This window comes from Physcomitrium patens, chromosome 19 (genome assembly GCF_059467195.1).
Source record: "Physcomitrium patens ecotype Gransden chromosome 19, ASM5946719v1, whole genome shotgun sequence".
Taxonomy (NCBI): Eukaryota; Viridiplantae; Streptophyta; class Bryopsida; order Funariales; family Funariaceae; genus Physcomitrium; species Physcomitrium patens.
The window spans coordinates 15545540-15569957 of NC_143428.1; the positions used below are offsets into that span (position 1 = coordinate 15545540).

General features: G+C 36.5%; 4 protein-coding genes and 1 long non-coding RNA gene across 7 annotated transcripts; 4 read left to right on the plus strand and 1 right to left on the minus strand.

The window, feature by feature from the left end:
- The first annotated feature begins 7122 nt into the window (after window positions 1–7122).
- Window positions 7123–9397, plus strand: LOC141044542 (uncharacterized). Of its 3 annotated transcripts, none has more exons than XR_016498533.1 (3): window positions 7150–8040; window positions 8366–8648; window positions 8863–9397. It is a non-coding gene; the product is annotated as an uncharacterized LOC141044542 (long non-coding RNA). The 3 variants fall into 3 exon arrangements; XR_016498534.1 differs by having other exon boundaries at window positions 7414–8040; window positions 8366–8612; XR_012216113.2 differs by having other exon boundaries at window positions 7123–8040; window positions 8366–8886.
- Window positions 9398–10198: 801 nt separating this feature from the next.
- LOC112296057 (uncharacterized) lies at window positions 10199–16028 on the plus strand. Its single transcript, XM_024548168.3, has 10 exons — window positions 10199–11589; window positions 11910–12386; window positions 12546–12676; window positions 12957–13046; window positions 13412–13483; window positions 13756–13884; window positions 14053–14103; window positions 14316–14456; window positions 14655–14905; window positions 15059–16028. The coding sequence occupies exons 1-10, from the start codon at window positions 10818–10820 to the stop codon at window positions 15666–15668; spliced, it is 2724 nt and encodes a 907-aa protein (XP_024403936.1). The 5' UTR covers window positions 10199–10817; the 3' UTR covers window positions 15669–16028.
- On the plus strand, window positions 15877–18334 carry LOC141044510 (uncharacterized). Its single transcript, XM_090244727.1, has 4 exons — window positions 15877–15903; window positions 16506–16786; window positions 17173–17255; window positions 17833–18334. Exons 1-4 carry the CDS (start codon window positions 15877–15879, stop codon window positions 18048–18050), a joined length of 609 nt encoding a protein of 202 aa, XP_090100853.1. The 3' UTR covers window positions 18051–18334.
- A 579-nt stretch (window positions 18335–18913) lies between these two features.
- On the plus strand, window positions 18914–19983 carry LOC112296068 (16.9 kDa class I heat shock protein 1). The gene has a single exon (XM_024548199.3). The coding sequence runs from the start codon at window positions 19334–19336 to the stop codon at window positions 19799–19801; it is 468 nt and encodes a 155-aa protein (XP_024403967.1). The 5' UTR covers window positions 18914–19333; the 3' UTR covers window positions 19802–19983.
- Window positions 19984–20214: 231 nt separating this feature from the next.
- Window positions 20215–22956, minus strand: LOC112296067 (putative F-box protein PP2-B12). The gene is made up of 4 exons (XM_024548198.3): window positions 22694–22956; window positions 21713–22324; window positions 21398–21516; window positions 20215–21042 (listed from the first exon to the last, which is right to left on the minus strand). The coding sequence occupies exons 2-4, from the start codon at window positions 22169–22171 to the stop codon at window positions 20433–20435; spliced, it is 1188 nt and encodes a 395-aa protein (XP_024403966.1). The 5' UTR covers window positions 22172–22324; window positions 22694–22956; the 3' UTR covers window positions 20215–20432.
- Between the last annotated feature and the right edge of the window lie 1462 nt (window positions 22957–24418).

The window sequence follows — 24418 nt, forward strand, 5'->3', positions numbered from 1 at the left end:
AAAATCCTTTTTAAGATTTTAAAAGTTTTGATATAAAGTTTTTTTTTAGTTTTTATCCTCAAAGTAATAGACAAATGGTATTGTGTGGTAACATGATTATATAGTAAAAAATAAAAATATAGAAGTTATTAAAGAAAAATCTAATAAAAATATGTAGTAAAAAAATTAAAATATATGATAGAAAGTTAGTAAAAAATTTAGTCTTAATGTTGTCTTTTGTAAAAAAAAAACTTGATTTACTTTATAGAGGCATAAATGAGCCAAATCAAAATAAATGAAATAAAAAATTGATAAAGATATGTTTAGGAGGAAAATTAATAATAGATTAAAGCAAAAATTAATTAAAGTTATCAAAAATTGATACTTAGAGAGAATTAATTGTCAACTTGGATCAAATTCAAAACCTGAGACATGTGCCTACAATGACTACAAGGTCTTTTATAAATTAGAGATTAAGATTTAAAAGTAGGCTTAAAAAAATGAGTATTGATTTTTAGTTATTTGAATTAATATTGATATTTTGAGGAATTTTCAAAGTTAATGATATATATGGTGGATTTAGATTTTAAGAAATAAAAATAGATTTACAAGTTTTAGGATTTTGTAAATTTTGTAGCATGTATATAAGTAAAAATTAGATAGTTTGTTGTTATGCTTGTTGCAAAAGCATATAAAAAATTTGAGATCAATCTAATAATTAGAGTAAAATATATGAGGATTTTGTAGATAATAGTCTTAAAAAATTGAGATTTAGGATCAATGAATGATTGCAATATCTAGTAATATTTATACAATTAAAGACCTAGTTAAAGGAAGCATAAGAACGACAAAAGATCAAAATAGATGCCTTTCATAAGAAACAATGACAATTCAACATAGATGAGAAGGTATGATTATTTTATTACAATATCAAGACTATTCATCTTTGTGACAAGTTGAACTGTTATAGACTTAGACCTTTTTTTATTTATTAACAAATCTATCATGTTTCTTCTTAATTATATTTATCAGAGTCTATGAAGATCCATCGCACATTCTACATGTCTCTCCTTGATTCATATAAGACAAAAAAATATCTTGAAAAGAAGACAAATGTCACCTCTACTTGTAGGAGTGGATAATAATCAAGAATTTAAAGTAGAAGAATTTTTAAACTCAAGAAGGTACCAAAATAGATTAAAATATCTTATTTATTGATGCAAATATAATATTCATAAATTTATATAGAAGCCAGTAAAGAATCTTAGAAATACAGCAAAGATAGTTGAAGCTTTTGAATGATGACATCTTTCAAAATTAAGATAAAGAATAATATGATCCATGAAAGATGATTACCACTTCTTGTGGAATTTGTCTTTAGAAGAGAAGTAATATAAATGATATATGTATTTATTCCAATAATCACTTATATGATTACATAGAAGTAGAGAAATATAGATTAATTTTATAATATCTTTTAAAAAAGCTTCATAGATGCAATTTTGACTTTATATGTGTTTGTAGTTGATTGATATTTTAGAAACTTAATCAATAAGTTAATCACATGCTACATATATTGGTAGCTTGTAGAATAAGCTAACTATGTAGCACACATATAAAAAATTTATCTTGCAAATCAAGACATGTATCTTGCAAAGTCAACACAAGTTGGAGGTCTTCTAGAATATTGCAACATAGATCCTAATTAGATTATATATATATATATATATATAAGAGTGAAGCCTTCTTTACTCTTTTTAATACTTTTCTAATCTTTAGTCATATTTCAAGACTTTCTAGTTTTCTTGGATTTGGTAATAGCCATTCTAGTTCAATATATTACCATCTTTGAGTGATTTTTTAATCTTTTCAAGTAACTCAAGAGTGTATTGAGTTTTTTCTCTTTGAGATTCATGTCTTTAATACAATATTTTTTGGTGCCATGTTAATAGCAAGCATCCATTGTTCTATAGTAACACATCCATTATGTGAAAGAAAAAAGGAAATATTTTACTATAAAATTCTATTGAAAATATTTTATCAATTTATTTTAGAAATATAAATAATAGACAAAGAGATAGTAAAAATTAAAAAGTACAAATATTACTTTTTTTAGAAGAAAATTCTATTTATTTTATAAATATATAAATGAAAAAATATAAATAAATAAAATAAATAATTAATATAAGAATATTTAAGAAAAAATTACCTCAAATTACCAATAATTGATAATTAAAAAGAACTCGTTGTGAATCAAGCTTGAAATCAGACCTTAAGGCACAAAACCACGTACCTACAATAACTTTGAGGTTCTTTGATAGATTGGAGAATAGGATTTGAGAACACACTTATGAAAAGATTTATGAAGGTTGATTTTTTGTGATTTAAAGATATATTGATATTTTGAGGGCTTTTCAAAGAAAGAGATGCATTCAATAGAGGTAGATCTTTTTTGAATTTTTGAACTTCAAATTAAGATCAAGGGCTTAACTAATATTTATTGAGGTTTTAAAATAGCTAGAATAATTGATTGAGATTTACTTAAGATTTTCTTGAGATTTTTTAAGATTTGTATAAAATTTGATTAAGATTTAAAATTTGATTAGGATTTAGTCTAAGATTAGATTTAGATTTGATTAAAATTTAATTATTATTTTATCAAGATTTAATTAAGATTTGATTAGGATTTGATTTAGAATTTTATTAGAATATTATTAAGAATTGGTTAGGATTTCATTAAAATTTAATTAAAATTTAGTTAGGATTTTATTAGAATTTGATTAAAATTTAGGATTTATTATTAGAGTTTGATTAGGATTTAGGATTTAATTAGGATTTGATTAGGATTTGATTAAAGTTTTATTAAAATTTTATTAGAATTTGGTTTAAGATTCATTTAAATTTTATTCAGATTTTTATTTTTAATATATTTTAAAGTTTTTTATATGTTTATTTTTTTAGATTAATTTATTAATTTTTTGTATTTTTTTGAAAATTTTGAAAATTTTCTTTTGAATTAATAAAAAATTGATTAATATTTTTAAGGATTAATTAAAATTTATTTAAGATTCTATTAGACTTGATAGGATCTTGTTATTTCATTTTCTATTTACCTTCCACATCTAGGTGCCTAGTGCATTCTCAAGCAAAAATTCACATTATATGACACAAGAATGTATTTTTTTTTATTTAGTACCTTGAGATTTATGTCCTTGATACAATGTTTTTTGGTCCTACCCTGATGGCAAGCATTTGTAATATCATTTCTTTCTCTATTGGTTGAAGTTGCTAAGGAAATGAATACTGTGTAAGAAAAGTTAAAGGTCTATGATTATAATTAGATTCTTAAAAAGCTTTCAAAACTTTCTTCCTATTCTTATACTTTGATTTCCCAAAAAATATCCTTCCTTTTTTATAAGTCCTTATTCTTGTATTTTAATGTCTAATTTCAATCTTGTCTTACAAGCAATTTCTTTAAGTATTAATTAAAGTTTTTTTCAGTAGTACTTATAAAAAACTTTACTTAACTTTAATTCAAAGATAAATCTATTAAATCAATATCTTTTCTAATTCTATTTGTAAATCTATAAAATATATTAATATTTATTTTACTAAAAGAATAACATAAAATATTCAAATTTATATTACAACATTATAAAATTTTAAATACATAACTATATTTATTTGAGCCATTTATGTATTTTGGATTTTATTTATCATTTTATTAAATATTTTTATTACATCAACAACAACAATATCAAAATTTAAAAATACTTAGAAAAAATAACTTCTATTCAAATTTCTTGATAAGATATAATTTTTTTTATTTTAATACTACAAATAATTGAACTTGTGACAAGTTAGATTGTAAAAGTCTTAACTTATTAAAAATAAATTGTTTTAAGTGTGTATAAATTGAAATTACTACAATCAAAAAAGATTCATTATTTTTTTATTTTATTTTTTAAGTCTTATACTACAATGAATATATCTATAAAAAAAAAAAAAAACCAATTACCACTTCCTATCACAATAAATAGCAATAAATAACTCAAAGTAGAAGAAGTCTTAGATTTAAGGTGGCACCAAAATAAATCTAAATATTAATATATATATATAACAACCAATTAATTAATTATACTAAATAATTTACTTTATTTAAAAAATAAATAGATAATTGTTTTTAAAAAAATTGAATAAACTTGAAGAAAAAATATATATATATATATATATATATATTAAGTTGAGATTATAATAGATAATAGGGAAAATTTTATTATAGATAAGGATTTTAATGTGCTGAAATAAATATAAATAAAATTTATCTTATAATAAGTTAATTATAAAATAAATTATTTAATTAATTTAAGTTTATTATAAAATAAATTAATTAAATAACTTATTATAAGATAAAATGGACTTAGTCTTGCTTACATAAATACTCGCAATGAATAAGATATTGTAGAAGCTTTCCAAGGATGGCAAGGCTTGTGGTCCAAAAGAGAAGTTGTAGGTTTCTTTGAATGTAGCTCATTAAAAGTAGAGACTTCTTGACGAATTCTAAACGAAGGGATTACTCTTATAACATGATTCTACTTGCTTCTATTTACTTCAATTTACTTAAGTAATATGGACATTTGCATTAAAAACAATTAATAGAAGAATAAAATAAAATTAGAAATTGACATCTATCTTTAATTTTAAAAAATCACAATTAAGATTTAAGAAAATTTTCAAGCATATATTGAATGTACATTATGTTATAATAAGAATTAGAAATCTGAATTTCCAATAAAAACCTTTGTTATTTTAGATATATATATATATATATATATATATATATATATATATATGTGTGTGTGTGTATATATATATATATTGAATAAAATTACCATTCATTTATATGTGATCATTGTAATCATTTTAAAATATTTTAGATTACTTTGAAGCTAAATATATAAGTTATAAAAGAATAATATACCTTTGTATATTTTGAAAAAACCTTTGACATATCTAATCAAATGATAATTTATTTGTAAATATTATCTACTTCATATCAATAAAATTAAAATTAAAATTTCAATCATTTTATTTTTATTGATTTTAAATTTCAATCAACAAAATATTCTTAAATTTTAAAAATTTAGCTATGGAAATGACATTGATAAATAATTAATTATTTTTCAAATTTTTGAATTTAATATCTTTTACTATATACTAAAAAAACAAACAAAAAAAACTATTTCCTATTTAGAAAGCTTTTTTGAAGTAAAGATGTTTTCTAAAAATAATGTTCTTTTAAAGTATCATAGTCAGAATAAATAAATAAATAAATAAATAGAAAAACATGTTTACATGAAGAAAAAAAAGTGTTTTTGAAAGACAAGCTCTCTAAGATATGAACAAATATATTTTGCAATATTCTACAGTGGCTTAGAAGAATCACTTCTATTCTACTACTACCACTAAGTGATTATAACTCACATAAAAAAAATATTATCAACCCTCTTAGCAATTAGTCCTAGTATATTTACCTATCAAATATGATTATTTTTTAACTTTAACATGATATTTTTATTTTGGAATATCTTTTTATATTAGAATTGTTATTAATTTTTAGATTAATCTTTTGTAATAGCTTATTGTTATTAATAGTGTCCAATTTTGAAGATGTAACAAAAATATCTTAGAAATTATGAAACATATATCTATCTATCTATATATATATATATATATATGTATATATATATATATATATATATATACGTTTTAAAACATATTTTCATTTAAATAAAATATTAATTTACGGTAAATAAAAAACAGCTACTAAAATATTATTAATTGGTTCCAATCATAAGCTGATTCTAACAAGTATTAACTTTTGTAATTTAATAAAATTAAACATTTGATACATTAAAGAGCTTGTCATTCAACTTTTGTAATTTACTAAAATTTTAAACCTACTAATGAATATTAATTTCAATAGATTATAGATTTCAATATATACTTAAGACCTATAAACAGCTCTTAAAAATGCTTTGAAATTCTTAAATAACATTTATTTTTGGGTCTCATAAAATGAAAAACACGTGTCATGTAATTTAGAATATATATATATATATATATATATATATATCAAATGTTTAATTGTACATAATTGACCAAAATTTTTGAGGTTTTTGAAGCCATTATACATTATTATACTCTCTTTACACGATTCAATATTTTGCTCTTAGTCAGAACATATTTTTTTTCCAGATTTTTGTATTTCTCTTTACCTTAATATATTCAATTGGATCCAAAAAACAAAATCCAAATAAAGTATTAAAAATCCTATTTTTTTTTAAATCAAAACAATTTGAAACAATAACAAGAATTTTTGGCCAAAAATACTGTTTGACTTATATGATATATTATTTTTAATTAGTTTTATGTTCTTCAATTTTATCAATTGTGAAATGCCAGAAAACTAATAACATTTAGATAATTAGAAGAAATTATCTTTGAAAGAAAGGTCTTGTGTATACATTTGGTATATCATAAATATTATTAAACTAGATTTATATTCAACTTTATTGTTACTGAATAAGAAACAATATGAATCATTTTTTATTCCTTTAATTTTTTTTATTTAGTCCTGATAAATTGTGAATATAATTATATATATATATATATATATATATATTCCTGCAAGAGCACCTCAAGTTCTTTTGTGCAGTTATTTAATAGTGAAATTGTATTAAACCAAATAACTCAAGTTATGTAGTCTGTTTAGTTTAAAGAAATAAATGCACTTTGTTACCTTCTTCAATAGCCTCTAAATACAATGTTTTTTCGTACAGAAATGTATTGTATAAGTCTGCTTAAAAGGTAGGTATGAATGGAGTTGTATTGAATGGCATGTATCCCTGCTTGTGAGGGGAAGCATGGCAAGACGCAGTTGATTCCAGAGCTGCAAAGGACCCTCCCTTTGTAAGTGCGTGGGAGCCAGCCAGGGTTGTGCAGGCCTGGGCACGGCGGATTCTCCACTCTTGCTCGCCCCTGCATGCACTACTGTAATCCACTTTTACGCTTCACTGATCCGCTGTCAGTGCCATGAACTCGTCGTTGCAGTTCTACATTACCAATTAACCTGCAATACACTGGGATGGGATGATGATTTGTGGGAATTGAACCACATTTGAAGTGAATTGCATGTGTAGACAGACCTGCCATATTTCGGAGCTGAGTCTTAGTGTTTACTTTTGGAGTGTAGTTTCTTATGTTCTGCATTTTCAAGTTGCAATTTTCGGATTTGGAAACTGCATAAATTAGGGTTAGGGTTAGGGTTAGGTTGTGGTTATATCAGGGGTTTTTTCCATTATGATCATTTTTGGTGGCATGCATCTCTGAATTTCGGCAAATAGTTACTGAACTAACTCAGTTGCTATGCAGAAAACTTCCTACGAAATTCACTGTTGGTGAGATGGGTGGTTTTTCGAAATTCTGTTAGAATAAATATTGGATTCGTATGTTGGAACCTTAGATGACTATTGTGCTGGAGTGTTTAATTGCAAGAGTATTGAGGTCACTGGGGGGAAGAAGTCTAGGACCGGAGCAACTCGAGATGGAGTTGAGTGTCCCTCCGTTACTGTTTCTACAAGTTTCAAGCGAGCGTCAGTGGGATTCAAACCACTGGAGAGCCCGTGCATACCGACAATGCGCTTTTAGATTTGCTTTCCGACACTGCCTGGGCCTCGATTTTCTTTTTCGTAATTTGGACTATCGCATGTATTATTCGCCGTCGTGTATCTGGTCGAGCAGCTGTGGTCGCTCATGTTGCAGAATGCGCAGATGGTGAACAAGCTTATGGAACTGAAACTTCTGGTGGCGAGTAACTTGGACTTTTGTGAATCACATGAAGTTCATGTTCCTCGCAAGTTACGAGAACGTTTTCTCCAAATATACAATTGCTGCCACTGGCGAAGGACTTGAGCATATTATGTAAAACCTCTTTCATGTGATCTGAGTTCTTAACAGGGCTGGCGCCATTTGAGACATCCACATTTTCTTCCAGACACAGTAAGAGCGTGCGCCCATCCTGGTGACTTTTTGCTCGGGTGAAAGCAATGCTGCGTTCTACTCGGTTGTTTAAAGCGTATGCAATGTGGGTAGTCGTCGGGTATGTGAGATGCGTTGTAGCATAAAGCTCGAATTCTTCAAGTAGAGCAGTTCACAGACCAGGTCGTGTTGTAACCAGGTTTTTGGGAAGTTTTCATCATTATCCAAGGAGTGCTCTTTTTTATGTCAACTTCGCCCAACAAATCGTGGTCGATTGCATCATGATGTCATGATCTGTGAACACTGCTTAGCTTCTGACCGATTTAGTGATCTGATGTGGATGCAGGTGCGCTTATCAGACCCTATTTGCTGGCGGGAGGAAAACTGTTCTCTTCTCATCTCGATATTGCTATTGCACACTACCCTTACCGAAACGCTTTTGGATTGGTTTGAGTGATATCAGAATCCTATCTAAGTGTTTCCTCGCAATAGCCACAGAATATAGAACAATCATCTGCATTGGATCTCGCAGAAGATACTTGCAACTAGTCAACATGCATGGAGTGACCTCAAGGTGAAGAAGGATGCTAAAGGTTCCTGCAACACTTCCCTGCGTTTGAATGATGCAGGTTCCGCTCTTGTTTTGTCTTAGTAGCGAGACTTGCAGAGATCTCAGTTGGGAAGCAGGTTTAATTGTTGCTGTGTCGGGCAACAATATCTACACGTTGAGAGTAGGTTGCTGATCTACATATGATTAGTTTTTACTGCTGGAATTCATTCGCAGAACCAACACTGGCTCCCACTAATCCTTGGACTATTCTGCTATGCATGCTATTGTTACAGCCGTCAAAATCAAATATCTGTAAATCGAGAAGGTCACCATCCATATCTGGAGCGACAAAGCAGTTGGGCACGTTGGCGAACATGATTTACCTCGGTTTCAACATTTGTTAAGATGCCCGTGCACCTGCGACTATGAGATCTCTGTTGATTATTGCAGTTCTTCGAATGTCAAAGATTTGGTTCTCAAGCGGTTGTTGGAGTCCCTGTTTCTGCAGCTATTTGAAATGCACCATGGCCTTAACAGCGAATTGTAAAGTGTTCTCTTACTAGTGGAGCTATGAAACTGTGCTTACCTTTCAGACCCATGTCTCTACTTGGCGTATGAACTTGGTTTTAGAACATCATCTCCGGACTGTGTTGCCTTTGCAAGCGACTCGACACTACGAGAACAATTAAATTAGTTTAGTGCGCGCCATCTTAAGTTCGCAGTCGTCTGCCTGCCCAATGAGTTTTTCTGCCTTCAATGTTTGTAGGAGTCTGAAATGCTCCCAAGTGCACTTGAAATTTCAGTCTCGAGGTTGAAGCTTCTCCTTGATTTTTGTCAGAAGCGATGTGAGAGTCTTCTAGAACTGCGACTCAGATTGGACCATGTTTTATTGTATGTAAGTGCTGTGGGGATCACGCACCTCAAAGATCCGGTGCAGTGATCACTGGGGTGTTTTCCCTCACTCCGACAACTTTGCTTTCCTGTCTCTTTGTTTGCTTCGTGTTGTTTTAGTGCCAATCGAACTGTGATGCGAACTACTTTCTGCAAAATTTTAAGAATTTATTGAATCCCTTCGTACCTTTCACCCTCGGTAACCTTGTTGCAAAAGTCGAATATATTGTATTGGAGGCGTCGGTGGAGCAGTCCAACTACGCTATGTCAACGTGAACACGCTGTTTTGTATTTAGAAAGAGTTTGAATACCATGTACGTGAAGTCATTCTGTGAATCTAAGTACTACCAAATAAATCGCAAGGTGGCGAATTTGCGATTATGACATGCTTGCGATAGTCAAGTTTGATGCCTATGGGAGTGACGCCCAGCCATACCAACTCCTACGTCCGAAACTTGGCTCCTACAGTGTGTATCATGCGTAGAGCAAATATTCAGAACCCCAAATAGATATTTTTTTAAATAATAAGTCTTACGCAGTATATTCTCGTTCATCCTACCAGTCAGAGTGCATAGTGGCAATAGTATCAGAAGCTGTATCCTGTTGTATTGTCTGTTTTATCTGAAAATTACATTAGAAGAAGTTGAAATCTACATTTAGCCGATGCCAGACTGCCATTGCTTTATCTCGTAGATTTTTGTATCATGGTTGTATGCAAGAGATACAATTTACCTCAGAAGAACTGAGGTGTGGGTTTATCAAAGTCGGCAGAGGAGGTCACAGAAATCGTCGTGACAAGCTTTTGTCTCAGACTTTCATCTTTTAACCGACCTGTGGAAGGAAAGATAGATGTGCGTCGGAGGAAGTTTTTGAGCTTTATGTTGTCTTTGAAGGGGGTTCGAAAGAGTTTTCGAACAAGGGCAGAAGTAGATCCTGTTCGAAGGTTTATGTCTTAGACCTTCATCTCACAACTGACCTGTGGAAGGAGAGATAGATGTGCGTCGGAGGCAGTATTGCTCAGAGTGAAGTTTTCGAGCTTTATGTCGTCTCAGAAGGGGGTTTATAGGGGTTTACCAACAAGAGCAGCAGTGGATCCTGTTCGAGGGTTTAGGGGAGCTTTTACAAGCGCACCGCAAATTTCAGAGTTAGGTTTCAGTTGTGCACGCTGCTGATATGAGTGCTAAGCAAGATGAGCGCATGATAATGGGGCCTCCATGGCCGCTCTCTTCAGTGCTGAATTTGAGCGAGGACTCTGTGTCAAATCTCTGTTCTGACATTGAAGAATTGATTTGTTGCAATTCATCCTACGTCGAGTGAATAGTTTATCAATTCCCACTTATCACCCGCCTATTATTGTATGGGTGGCCTTAGCTATTCGCGTTCGAGTTTCGAGACTGCCTTGTCGTGTTGCCGAAGTTCTCCGATTGGAGCAGGGGAAACAATGAACAATCTTGCGGGATCTGAGTGTGTGTCCTCTTACGTGGGTCATCTGGTGTCATCCCCAGGGTCCCAGAAGGGGGAAGTTTGTAGTGATGCATCGGAAGGCTCTCAATTGCGAGTCTCATCACTGGTTTCCTCTCTAGACCCTAATCCTGCTCAGCTTCCCTCGCCGATCTCTCCCGCGTTGGAAAGTGAGAGTGATGTCGCAGCTGATTCCTCGGTAAACAATCCGATGGTGGGGTTGAGTTCATCGATTCTCTTGTCAACATCTGCAGACGTGTTGCCAGGGATAGGCTCAAGCAGTTGCAATCTGGTGGCAAACTCTAGTCCGCGGTCCTCACCTGCCCAATCCATTTCTCCTCTTCCCGAGCATTTGGAATCCGTCTTCACCGACCTGGCCAATGTACCTGGGTCGGAACCTAGCACGACCGCGGAATTGCAATCACGTTTGCTTTCTGGGGACGCTGCTTCTCGGTCGTCTGATATCCTTGGTAGCTTCTTGAATGCCGGAAGGGACGGGTCAACAAACAGTCAAGATTTGTCTTCCCCCCGCACTGTTGCTGGTGTCTCCGATGGACCAGTTGCAGATGAGCTTGATTCGATGGTTTCGAGATCGTTCCAGTCTAATACTGCTTCTGAGCTCTCAGTTTCGATTGTGAATTCGTCTACCAACATTGCAACTTCTTCAGGTGCATATTTTAACCTTTAAATTTGTTCATTTGTTTATTTTTCTTTGTTGCATATCACACTTGTTTAAATCAGGACTTGATTGTGTCGGTTTATTGCTCTGCGTGTTTGAGTTGAAGTCGACAATCGAATCCCCGGTTATCATTTATTAATGCTACAGTCCTCACCCAAACCCTAAATTCTGATACCAGTGTTGCGCCTACTACTTCGAAACCTGGAGACCTTGTTGCGTACGATGCTTTTCAATTTTATGCTTCGTACTCTTAATGCTGTGAAATGTGAAACGTACTGGAGTACTCAACTTTATGGCTTGCTGCAACAGGGGATCAAATTATTGTGACGACTGGCGAGCATGAGAAGTTAGAAGTAAAAGTGCAAGAACTGGAGCATGAAATTCTCGAAGAGGGAGAGCTCGAAGATGGTGAGTTATCTGCGGGTTGGGAAAGTGGGGAAGACGATGAAGTTGACGATGAAGCTGCCGATCCCATAGATTATAGAGACGATAAATACGAGGATAGAACGGAAGAACCGGAAGAAGAGGGAGATGAAGGCATATTTGACTATCGTACTGAAGGACTCACACCAGTGGTTACGCGGTTTGCTGCGGATGTAAGAATGAATCAAACCTCAGCAGGAGGAGCAGGCAGCCAGTTGGGTAAAGTTCATAAAAAGAATAACAAACGTCGTAAGGGTAAAGGTGCCTTGTCTAGGCAGAGGAAGAAGTCGAGGTTGGAGAGAGCGCTGAAGGTTTCTAATGAAGCAACTACTGAGTTCAACGCTGATGGGGGACAGCAAGGAGGTAAGCCCCATTGTTAAATGCTCTAAATCTGATTGTTATCACACACTTTTCTTGAATTGTGGCCAACTCTTGGTGCATGTCGTTGCTCCTCCTATTTGATTTGTTCTTTCATTCTTGGTGTTCCCAAATCAAGGAGTTGTATTTTGAATCTTTGTGCAGACCGCTTGGCCATTGTTTCGAAGCAGGTAGAGTCGATTGACACTGTTAGGAGAGCTGGAGAGAAGCAACAGAAAGGGAGTAAAAAGGTTGAGACTGACGCCGGTGTCGAAGAAGGCGAGGTCATTGAAGAGGTATCTGCTGAGTCACTGTTGTACTTGAATATCTGTTAACGTGTACAATGTTACGTGTCGCATTTTGACGCCAGAATAACCAAATTTTCTCTCATGTTGTTATTTGCTATGCATTTACCTGTGATTTGTGGTCATCGTGTGTGTGAACACTCTGAACTGTTGCTGCATTGTTCTTGGTAGTCCTCTGGTTGCTTCTACTCTGTGTTTTACTGTTACATTCTGTGAATAAAGATCACAACCCTGCTTGTGATTTGCAGTATTAAATGTGTACTTTTGGCAGGATAATAGAGGGTTGTTGTCACAGCTGGTTGAAGAGGAAGTTGGTTTGTGGACTACCGATGTTGGGGATGAGCAAATTTCAAGCTCTAAGGTAGGTTTTAATCCTTCTTGATTTTTTGATTAAGTAGTAAGATCAGAAACATATTTTTTGCATTATGTAAGTCAGCTTTATGGAATTCGTTAACGTCAACCAGCGTCTAAGCACCTACAAGTCGCTTCCAGCTTTTCATAGTGTCCAAGTTTCAATTACTCGACGCATCAAGGTGAGCTAGAATTCTATTCTTCAATTGACGAAGACATTTCTGATGGACCATGAGCATGACTGCAAGTAGGTACGGTCCTGTGGACCTCTGTAATTTTAAAAACCTACTTCTCTGTTGTTTGCAGTGTTTATTTCTAGAAATTGTTCAGTTTGATTTAAAGCACTTCCTTATGATTATTGTAAATTTGATATAGATTGATAGCGATGAGGATGGGAAGAAGAAAACTCGTGCTCCTATTTCTGCAGAGAGAAAACTGAAAAAGAAGGTGGTTTCGCTGTTATCTTTTTTCAGTTGTACATAAGGACCTTTGTTGAATAGTAAAAAGTAGACGTTATTGAGCTAATTCTTAATCGCTAGTTCCTTTCAAGCTTCTGCAACCCATGTGTCATTTTGTCAGCTTTATAGTAAGTTGACTAGGTATTAGTGTGAGCCAAGCTGTTTCCTTGTAAAGTGTTTTGTGATTTAGTTATTGAAGACAACTATCTGAATATCCTTCTTTTTTCTTGTTTTTCTGTTTCCTCCTTTTTGTTCTGATAGATTGCGTTTCGGAGAAAGCGAGCTGAGAAAGAGAAGGAGTTAGGTATCAGGCGTCCACGTTTGCCAGTCAACACGTTCAAACCCAAAGTTCCCCTTTGCAAGTTTTATATTAAAGGGCGTTGTACATTGGTACCTCATATCTTCCTTCATCATGTATTTTCATTTTCAAAAGACTTGAAAAGGTTTGGTTAATAGTGCATAGAGTTATGGTTTGTTGCTTCTTTGTTGGTTCAATTCTTCCTCTTAAACACAAAGTGGGTGCCCTGTTCCTAAATCACTTTGCCACGTTCTTTGCAGGGTGGGAAATGTACATTTTCGCATGATGTGGTTCCTGTCACCAAGTCAGATGTCAGTATTACTAACCTACGATGTGTATGGATCTTTATTACAGTTTGAAAAAGTAATGTGGACAAAAAGAGTGTGAATGTGCACCTCAGCAGCTTTGGATGTTGTCTTACGGATGTAGTTATAATTGTAAAAATCAGCAGTTGTTTCTTGAACTTTCTGTGTATTTTCAGAAACACCCGTCTAGTAAGTACTAATATCTGGATCTGATGCAGCCTTGCAAGTTCTTTATGGTCAATCGCTGTTTAAAAGGAGACGATTGCCCATTCTCACATACTTTGGATACATTCCCCTGCAAATTCTGGCACACACGAGGTCACTGCCTGGATGGCAGTAACTGCCGATTCTCACATGGAGTAAGCGTTCTTGTGTGATCAACTTATAAGCCTGCATTTTCATTGTCATTTGGTGTATGATATTGACCATCTCAGCTCTTTACTCCCACGTATACTAATTTTGTTAAGTATTGTTTATGTTCCAGTTTCTTATAGATGTGTTTTACATCTCTCGGTTTCTGCTTATGCACTTATTACCAAATGTCTGTCTTGATGTAGCCTTTAACAAACGACCAGCGCCAAAATCTTGCCAAGCGCATTGAGCATGATACTAAAGAGCAGCAGACCGCGCCAAGTGCTCCCATAGATTTCAACACATCAGAGGATTCATACTCTGAGTACATGCCAACTATGAACAGTGCACAGACTGAAACTTCAGGCTGGGACGTGAGTCTACTTAAACCTTTACATCAAGGCACCGGAAGTAATGCATCAACGAGCATGACTGCTCAGAGCTTACAGAACACCAGGTGAGCAGTAGCTTGCTGCAATTTTCTTTCTTCTGCGCACCTAAGTGGAATCTACATAGCAAAGAGGCGTTTTGTCTATCAAAGCATCAGTGTAGAGTATATAGTTTTTGGATGTTTCAATGCGTCCCCTGCTGACCTTGGTTATTAATGCAGGGAGATTCATCCAGCAGCAACTCGATCCAACTTTACACAAAATCAAGTAAGCACAATGGAGGAGATGAACAGGGAGGAGATACAACTCACAGATACACAGAAGGAAGACACTCCAGTCGAGAATGCTGTCCTACTAGCAGCCAGGAAAGCTGCCTCAGCCGCAGCAGTCCAGGCAGCAGGCACCCCAGACAAATTTCTCTTGAGCAGATCTTCACCCAGCATTTCACTTCCGAAGAGCAGATCATTTGGTCGGTTGGCTGGGCGTGGAAGTGAGGCAAGCGCAATGGATCTTCTTCAAGCCTCATTCAGTTACGATGACAGCTCTGAATTGCTCCGGGAAGGTGGCAGCGGCCTAGGGATGAGAACAAAAGGGATTTTATCTACTCCGACTGCGGGTAGTTCAAGTGGTGATGGAATATTCTCAGACAGGTTTCTTGCGAGTAGTTCTGTGTCAAAGACTCCTAGTCTAGCGCGTGGCACTTCTTTGGGGCAGTCTAGGCAGGCGATAGTTGCAGGGACGAAGGCGAGTGCAATGGAGCTGCTACAGGCCTCGCTTGGGGATGAGGCAACACTGGATGGTAGAGAGGCAGGAAACATTGGTAAATCTTAGCAGGAATCCCTGTGCCAGCTAGTCTTTCAGCTATCATTCATTCTTGTTCTATCCTCATGCCCTTTTTTGTTTCTTCTGCACAGATTTCGTTTCCTGGGGCTGTTGGGGCTCCTTTTAGAGAGAGTCACTTGTCTACTTGTTTATTCAGCAGTTCAGGAATCAGGTGTGCATTTTTTTATAGCGCAGGAATGGCTTCTACTTGTCCGCCATGTCAATGCGCCAGGATGAGATATCTGTGGGTGCAATTTTTTCCAATTTACTTGCACATTCTAATCGCGATTCATCTCGACCTTTGTAGATCCTTTATTCACATGAAAGATGAGTAACATTTGGGCCATGAAGCTCGAAGATTGGTTTTCATACCATTGCATACCATTTAGTTTATTCGAGTGGTATGACTTGTGTGCCATGCTTATGTTTAAATTTCTATATCGCGAGAAAAGTAACTGAAGACGAACTCAACTTCTCTGTAAAAATACTTCAATTCCCGCATTTTGTCAAAAATGATATTAACAATACTGCTTTTGAAAATCATGTTTTTTACCTTAAGCGGTAGATGGATTAAAATTATTGGTCTATAAATGAGAATTTGTGATGTACGAAATGATGTGTTGATACCCAAAAGAAGAATATTTCAGCATTTTTATTTTCTGTTGAAATGTTTTCTCTTAATTGAACTTTATAAAAAAAGGGGGGAAGAGGTCTGAACTCAGAGCACTGCTTCCGGGCAAGAATGATGATACATAAGGCAGAGATGGGGGGTGGAGTGGAACACGGAATGGGGGGGGGGGGGGGAGACACGCCACCAAGTGAGAAGGGCATGGACGTCATGGGGAGGGGGACTTGCACTGTTCGGGCACTGCTGCTGTTGCTGATGCCGCCTGTTGCTGCCTGATTCTGTTTCTGCTGCTGCATCGTCGTCGTGGTCCATCCCCCAGCCTCGGTCTCCCCAACCATCCTCCGAGCTCTATTGAATCCCCCCCCCCCCCCACTTCGCCTTCACCTTCCTTGCCTTCTTTGCCTTCTATCCCTCCTTTCCCTTTCCCTATCCCCGTCATTTTGCGTTCATTCCCTGTGACCATTCGTTGGGGTACATCTTCCCCACTCTCGCCCCTCGGGTATGCGCCTTTCCCCTTCTTCTTGCACTGCTTGCTTCTTGAGTTTCAAACTCGCCCATTGTGCGATGTGCTTGTATAAACTATTCATCTTCATACTGTTCCAGAATTCCTGTGACTTCGTATATTACGATCTTGCATTCGGTTGTTCATCCTTCTTAGTACAAGCTGTTCGTCTTCTTCGAATTATTTTCTTTCTGTTTGGAATAGTTTGGGAAATTCGTCTTGTTTACGTGTAAAATCAGGGAACACGGAGTTGCAGGAATCTTAACCTCTGTTCGCTTTTGCGACCTACCTACTTTTTCAATATCTCTGTATTCACATGTGTACAACAGTTCGCGAACACTAGCCGAATCGAGTCTGCCTTAACTGCTTCTGTTGTGACTCAGATCCAACCAGATCACCGGAATTCCATTGTTAGTGTCGGCCTTAGGCTCACAAGTTTTTCAACAGTACCTGGCGAAAGGTTTAGGCAAGTATCACCTTATTTCAACCTTTTAATTGCTTAAACCTTTCAAACACTTGCCCACTTCTGAAAGTCCATTGCCCAGTAAACGTTTGTAGGAATAATAAATTTTTCATATGACGGATTTCGTATCATCTACCCATGACCAGGAATTCTGTTCTGTCAATACGAAACCTCAGTAACTAACTTCATTCTTCATAGAATATTCTCGAAATCGGCACATATTTAGTAGTAATGAGGGCCATTTTTGAAGGCTTGTAGCAAACCACATGGGCGACAGTAGCAGCAATGTAATTTTTTTCGGTGCATATCGTATCAAGTATTGGGCTCTGATGTAATGGTTCGTTCCATGCACATCGTCTTCACATCAAATCGGTTCTTTTTCGCTGTCGTACAGCGACCCTGGTCCTTCTAAGGCAGTTAGTTTCTTGATTGAGACGAAACGTGCACGCCGTCTGATTGTGTGAAGTTAAGAGAGATGTGGGTCTCAAGGCTCACGAGCTTCACGGCTCCTGTATTTCTGTATTGCATTTTAAACGATTAGTGAAAGAAGCGTATTCATTTGCCTGGCATGTATTTGTAGATAACAGCATGTCTCAACCAGATATCGGCAAAGTAGTGGCTCAGAAGTGGGAAGCAGTCAAAGTTCAATCCTTGCAGTCTCTGGAAGCCGGTTGCCAAGCATGGGCAACATATGTGGATCCCAAGGCTCACGAGCTTCAGGTGAATTTGAAGCAGAAGATGGAGGAAACAAAACGGTTTTTGAGTGAGAAAGCATTTAGCTTCACTAATCATAAGTGATAATAATTCATGCAAGGCCAGTCCAGGCTCTGAACTGGATTACATGACAAATTTTACATACTCTCTTCCATGTTTCAATACAAAATATGCAGAATCGGGGAAAGGATTTTGATGAAGGCTGAAAGAAGGATGAAAGATAATGGTTACAACTAGCACTTGACCTACCATTGAACCAGATGATTTTGGTCATGCTATGGCAGCCTTGATGCAGCAACTAACGCATCTTTCCTCCACATTCATGGCTTGTATTATTACTATTAATTGATGTATGAAGATTAGACTCATTCCAGTCCACCAGCTGAACAAAGCATTGCCATTCAGCTTTTATCTGCAACTTATCTTGTTCATCATTGAAGATTGGTTTGGTCTTCATCAAGATTTAACCCCATCTACTAGCATTCAAGTATACATTCAGCTTGTTTACAAGAGTGAGGGAAAAATGTATACTTGAATGCTTGAGTCCCCATACACCTCTTCATGTTAATGGTTCGGATTGAGCTTAATCATTGCTCACACAGATTTCATAAAATCTATTGTGCTTGCACCTAGATGTCTTGTTAATCACCATCAGGGAAAAACAAGCTTTTCAGAACAAGCTTTTTGTGTTGATTTCTTTATCTTATAAGGCGAGAAATATGTAAATTCAAAGAAACTGTAAAATTACGAATTTTCAGGAATGAGTATTTGTTCATTAGTTTTTGTATGATAAGGGGAATTCCGGAATTTCATGGGTGCGAACCGTGGTACCGGTGAATAGGGTCTGGGTATCAATCAGGAACCGGGTGTCCAGAAGGACATCAGGCGACGTGACGACGTTTCAAGAGGGAGGATGAGAATGTGGGAGGAGGAGGAGGGTACGGATGAGTTTGTTTCTACTTCGGTCACTCAAGTCTTCTGGCGGTGCCGTGGTGCTCCGTCTAGAAGCTCCCAAGTCCACCTGGATAATGCCTTCTGGAACTTTCTCTATGGCTGATTCTTCGCTGCACCAAACTGATGGCCTCAAGGATTTCATGATACCAACATCTACCTTCACATTCCATCCCTGTTTTGTTCTCATTTCATTCGGGTTGCTTGTAGCTTAGCTTCATCTTAGATAACAGTTGTGGTTTTATGATAGATTTCTTAGTTTGAGGTTGTGAGTCAATTGATTTGCAGTGTTTAGTGCATATTTTCTGTGATTGAGTACATATTTTGTGTGATCGAGTACATATTTTGTGTGATCGAGTACATATTTTGTGTGATCGAGTAATCTTGGTGCTGAGGGTTACAAGCGATTGATTGAGATGGCGGCAGACTTACGCGATGGTATCAGGCCTGGGATCCAGAAGTCGGTTAGGCTGGCGCGGCATCTGTGGGAGCCATTCGAGGCCTTAGCGGAGCTGCAGCAATTCGATGGGTCTCGACGGTACAATGTAATCCACGCGCGGATGGATTGGCGAGAAACTGCTGACGCGCACATCTTGAAGACTGACATGCCAGGGGTACGAAGTGACGACGTCAAAGTGCAGGTGATAGATGGGGAAGTGGTGGAAATTAGCGGCACCAGGAAGAAAGAGGAACCCAAGGAGGGCGATGAGTGGCATCACGTGGAGAGACCTTCCGGATTTTTCTTCCGGAGCTTCCGAATTCCGGAGAATGCTAAAGCAGATGACCTGAAGGCTCAGGTGGCGGATGGAGTCCTCACTATCACCCTTCCTAAGAAAAAGAAACCCGAGCCGCAAATTCGTCAAATTAGAATCTCGAAGCTCTGATAATTCTAGGAAAGGAGATGACCTTAAATGTCTACGAAAAAGGTTTTGAACATGTTATATGGATTAAAATTCAGTATTTCAGGTTCTGCGGAGTAGACACCGTCTGGACAGCGTTAAGGCATTTACAACTTGTGAAGAAGACATACACTTTAGTAATGAAGAATTGTACCCAATTTGAGCTTTGTCTTGTATTATCTTCTATTTGGTTTGTTTAGAGATGAAACTTGCAAATCGAACATTCATAATTTATTCGATGCATAGCAAAACGTGCTGTAGACTTTTAATCACGAAACCGAACTACTACTCTTCACGCATATTTCTGGAAGTACCATCTGCCAGCTCAACGAGGATCAAAACATTCCTAGGTGGGCGGGGCAGGAAAGAAAATCGCCATCATTAAGACAAGCAGGCGATTGACGAGGTAAAGTTTTATTAACCATATTAACCACATTCTCAATTATTCGTGAATGACCTAAGCTGTGGAGTGCAGCGGGAAAAAAGCAAAAATTTCTATAGCACACAAGTACAAAATCCGCAGTCTTTGTCCTCCAATCTGTACAACCGAAAAGATGGGTCATTCTACAATATTATATCACTTAGACAGTAAAGTTATGTTTGAACAGTGCCGCATTTAACTCTCACCACCATCAGACCGTGGTAGATTGGTCTGAGAGGGTCTCATTTCCCCTCTTCTTATGGGAATTACTCGCCCAATGGGACCCCGCCTTGGGGGTGGATTAGAAGGGCGGTAAATTAAAGGCGGCATATTTTGATTCCAGCTCTCACTACGATCTTCCTCATTCAAATAACGTCCAATGGTCCTTGCCAGAGAAGTAGGCCGCAGCACAACACCATCTAGAAATACTCCCGTCTTCCATGTTCCACTATCGATTTCTACCATTGAAAACTCCAATGAGGTTTCCTTTCCCTCGTCTTTAATTGTTACTTCACCTACGTCAAACTCCAACCATCCGTCGTCAACCAGCCGAACAGGGGTAACGTCATCGATGTTACTTTGAGATCGATTGTTCAAGTAGCGGTGGCTGATTGATGACTGAGATCCGTCAGTCGTTGACATACGGAATTCTACGGGCAGCTGTTGCCAACCATCGAGAGTTCGACTATAAGCTCTATAGAGGATGCGCCATGACAAAGTATATGCTCCTGGAGGAAGAATACACTTCATAGTTCCAGAAGCGTGGAAAAAGCACACCTCTTTCAAGCGTGCCACCTCTGGCCATCTGTGTCATTATAACACCGTGTCAGCTCTTCTTAACACCAAGATGTAGAGACTAGATTGAATGGACAACTAACAAACTTTATGTTTAATTAACACGAAGTTAAAGTGCGATTAAATGGTGAAATTATATATATATATATATATATATTACAAAACGAATCCAAACATAAACGTAATAAACTCATGCAAATAATGAAAGTTTTGAGTAGTCTATCCTGCTGAATTCCAATTAGAAGGTCCAATTATTAATGCACTCCTTAAACCAATATGAAAAGTGCATGAAGGCCCAATTACACCTACAACAGCCTGCATCATCCTTGATCCTTGAGATATGTCCATATTTAATAATAACATACCTTGCACCTGATTGCTGAGTCCAGTTCCAATACTTTTCATCTTCACCCCAGACAATTCCAAGGCCTCGTGCTGCTAAACTGTAACATGCTCCTCCTGTGTCTTTGTCCAGCCAATAAGCCTGCAAGGTGTGTCAGGAGTTCCAGTCAGTACCTGATAAAGGAAAATGTTGAGAGCATGCCATTCGCAACTTAACAAGATGACGGGTAATTCTTTCGAAGCGAAACAATACTTCAGTCAATAAGCATACTTCACATGCCTATTCAACTATTCCATCCACATCAAATTAGAGATGGATTTTAAGAACAATTACATACCAGAGTGTCACTCAGCAAGTATGGCCTCAGAACCGAGAACATCTCCTTCTTAGTTGCAGGTATACGATCATTACTCAGTCCTAACACCTTCAGGGACGACTTGGGTACAAGTTGTTCCCAAACTGAATCAGAGTCAAACGTATCTCGAAACACCTTACAAACGCACGCAGCTCTAGCAACATCTTTAGGACCCAGATTCGATACAATAACACTTATACAGGCGTATGGCAAGTCGGTGAGCATCCTTTCATCTGCCTGAAATTTCTGGGAGTCATCCTCCGCGAGCATGGCTTTCTCAGTTCTCCACTCGCTTGACTCTTCCTTCATGTTCTTCGGTTCCAAAGCCTCGCCCATGTGAACATCAGAAAGAGTACTATCATTTGTAGCCACATCCAGAATTGCGTCTGTTCTTCCAAGTTGCAGCAAATCCATGCCGTCGAGAAGCCCTTTGTCACCCATGCCAACAATTACGTCCCAATGACACAAATACACTTCCTATCTCTATGTTGCCTCTCGAGCCAGTTGTCAAATCTTTCCAGGGTCGTTGCTTGCCCACTAATTCTTCTATTTAAACCTCACAAAATGGCTTGGACTCTTGCTCCAACGAACACGCTGGATCAAACGATATTCATCAGAGACAAGGTGTGAGCAAAATTCAGAATAACGTCCAGAAAACATAATGAGATCATCCGCATCACCTCAGTTTCTGATGTTCATTCGCAGAACAGTATTGCGCAGTAGCGCACAAAATTTCGACGATAAACAGAAGAATCGCAACCGGAACTATGTAAGGATCGTACGCAATAGCGGTAATGTACATGTGTGTGTGTTGAGAAAAGGATGAAGCCAGGAAGGAAGGAGGGAAGGAAAATAGCGTTGTATGTTATAAAAGAGAAGGAAGGAGGGAAGGAAAATAGCGTTGTATGTTATAAAAGAGAAGGAAGGACAGGGACACGATGCAGGAAGGAGTGCGGGGCAAACCTGGATGAGGCGATAACCCTCACAATGGCGCGAGATCCAGAAAGGGGGAGCGAGGAGGAGGAGGAGGAGGAGAGTCAGAACCCTGAAGAGAGACGAGAGAGAGGGGCAGGGGGAGAGAAGGGGGGCGAGGAGGAAGGGGCAGGGAGGGAGGAAGACAGAGACAGACAGACAGAGGACGAGAAAGCCACATGGGACTTGCTTACTTGCTCTCTCGTCTCTTCTCTCTCCCGTCAAGGAAGGAGTGAGTGAGTGCTGAGAAGGGGGGGGGGGGTTTGCGCTGTCCCCCTCTCCCCTCTCTCCCTCTTCCTCGCATCGCATCACATCCCACATCATATCTCATGCCCATGCCCATGCCCATCCCATCATCCCCCATGGCATGGCATGGCACTTGTGTCATGGCTTCCCCCTGTGCCAGGGCTGCCCTGCTTTGCCACGTTGGCGCCTTGAAGCCTTCCAACACCCCCCCCCACCCCTCCCTTCGAAATTATGACCTTCCCATTCTTATACATATACGTATAATATATTATTCTTTATACACCAACCTTTATAGATAACCCACATTTACTTATCATTACAAATAAAAATAAAAATAAAAAATAAAAAAACAATTTTTTTAATCTTGTTTTCATTCAGCACCCAAGTCATGTTTGAATGCTAACTACAAATACTATCATCAACTTTGAAGGCTCCTAAATTACCTCTGACTTTCTATAGAAGGCATATTGCTTAACATATATTTGAAGACATTCAACATTATTATTTAAATATTGAGACAACAGGTTCTTAAATACACTTTTGTGACAATGGGAATTGTTTATCACTAGCTCAGTGCAAGCAAGTGCTTGTAATTTCAACACAAGCCAACAAAAAAAAACATTGAAATGCTTGTAGGACCATAAAATAAATAAATAAATATCTAATATTTTATACTGTATAAAATGAAACCTACTTGTTAGCAATGCACAATCTACAGAGACAAACCCTAAACAAAAAGTATCATTTTCTATGTAAGTTATTTATTCATTGTACCACATTCTACCATTTTACAAAATAAACTCCTATTTTTTCTACAACACAAACTTTATAGACAAGTACAAAATTGAAGTTACTTTCTGTTTAATTTGGGTTTTTTTATTTGAAATGAAAAGACGTGAATTATCTAACTTTTATACTTAAGAATTTATCAAAATATTGATAGAATAAATCATTTATCCCATTGAGTGTGAATGTGGATGAATAAGATCAATATAAATTTAATCTTTGCATTAAAGGGTCGAGTATGTAAAATACATTAGCATATGTTTGATAATGAGGCTATAAAACCTCAATTGATTTATGGGCAACTTTTTTTAAATTGATACCAAACAATAAATAATTATAATGTTGATAGTTGAAACCATAAAATTATTTCAAAGACATGAAATTACATAATTTAAATAGCTTTTTACAACATAAATCATTTTTGATGTGAAGTTAAATTTTAAGTTTCAGACAGAATTTGTATCAGTTATTTGATAATAATAGACTTCAAAAAACAAAACTAAACTAAACTAAAAAAATTTGCTGAATAGTTTTGAAGCATATCAATATGATCATTTGTTGTCATAACATAACATCATTTTCAATGAAATTGTCACAATAGGCAAGTATGTCCAATTGACAAGGTATTTTGAAAAACCATAACTGAAAATGTTAGACTTTTCCTTTCTTTCTCTTCTTTTTTTT

Bases quoted from the DNA above. Each gene is read 5' to 3' on its own strand.
- LOC112296057 (XM_024548168.3), top strand. From the start codon at position 10,818: ATGGGTGGCCTTAGCTATTCGCGTTCGAGTTTCGAGACTGCCTTGTCG. The intron at 13,885-14,052 runs GTACCTCATATC...CGTTCTTTGCAG, and splicing joins TTAAAGGGCGTTGTACATTG to GGTGGGAAATGTACATTTTC. The intron at 14,906-15,058 runs GTGAGCAGTAGC...TTATTAATGCAG, and splicing joins CAGAGCTTACAGAACACCAG to GGAGATTCATCCAGCAGCAA.
- LOC141044510 (XM_090244727.1), top strand. From the start codon at position 15,877: ATGTCAATGCGCCAGGATGAGATATCT. The intron at 15,904-16,505 runs GTGGGTGCAATT...CGTCATGGGGAG, and splicing joins TGCGCCAGGATGAGATATCT to GGGGACTTGCACTGTTCGGG. The intron at 17,256-17,832 runs GCAAGTATCACC...ATGTATTTGTAG, and splicing joins GTACCTGGCGAAAGGTTTAG to ATAACAGCATGTCTCAACCA.
- LOC112296068 (XM_024548199.3), top strand. From the start codon at position 19,334: ATGGCGGCAGACTTACGCGATGGTATCAGGCCTGGGATCCAGAAGTCG.
- LOC112296067 (XM_024548198.3), bottom strand. From the start codon at position 22,171: ATGGGTGACAAAGGGCTTCTCGACGGCATGGATTTGCTGCAACTTGGA. The intron at 21,517-21,712 runs GTATGTAATTGT...CACACCTTGCAG, and splicing joins ACTTGCTGAGTGACACTCTG to GCTTATTGGCTGGACAAAGA. The intron at 21,043-21,397 runs GTATGTTATTAT...ATAATGACACAG, and splicing joins ACTCAGCAATCAGGTGCAAG to ATGGCCAGAGGTGGCACGCT.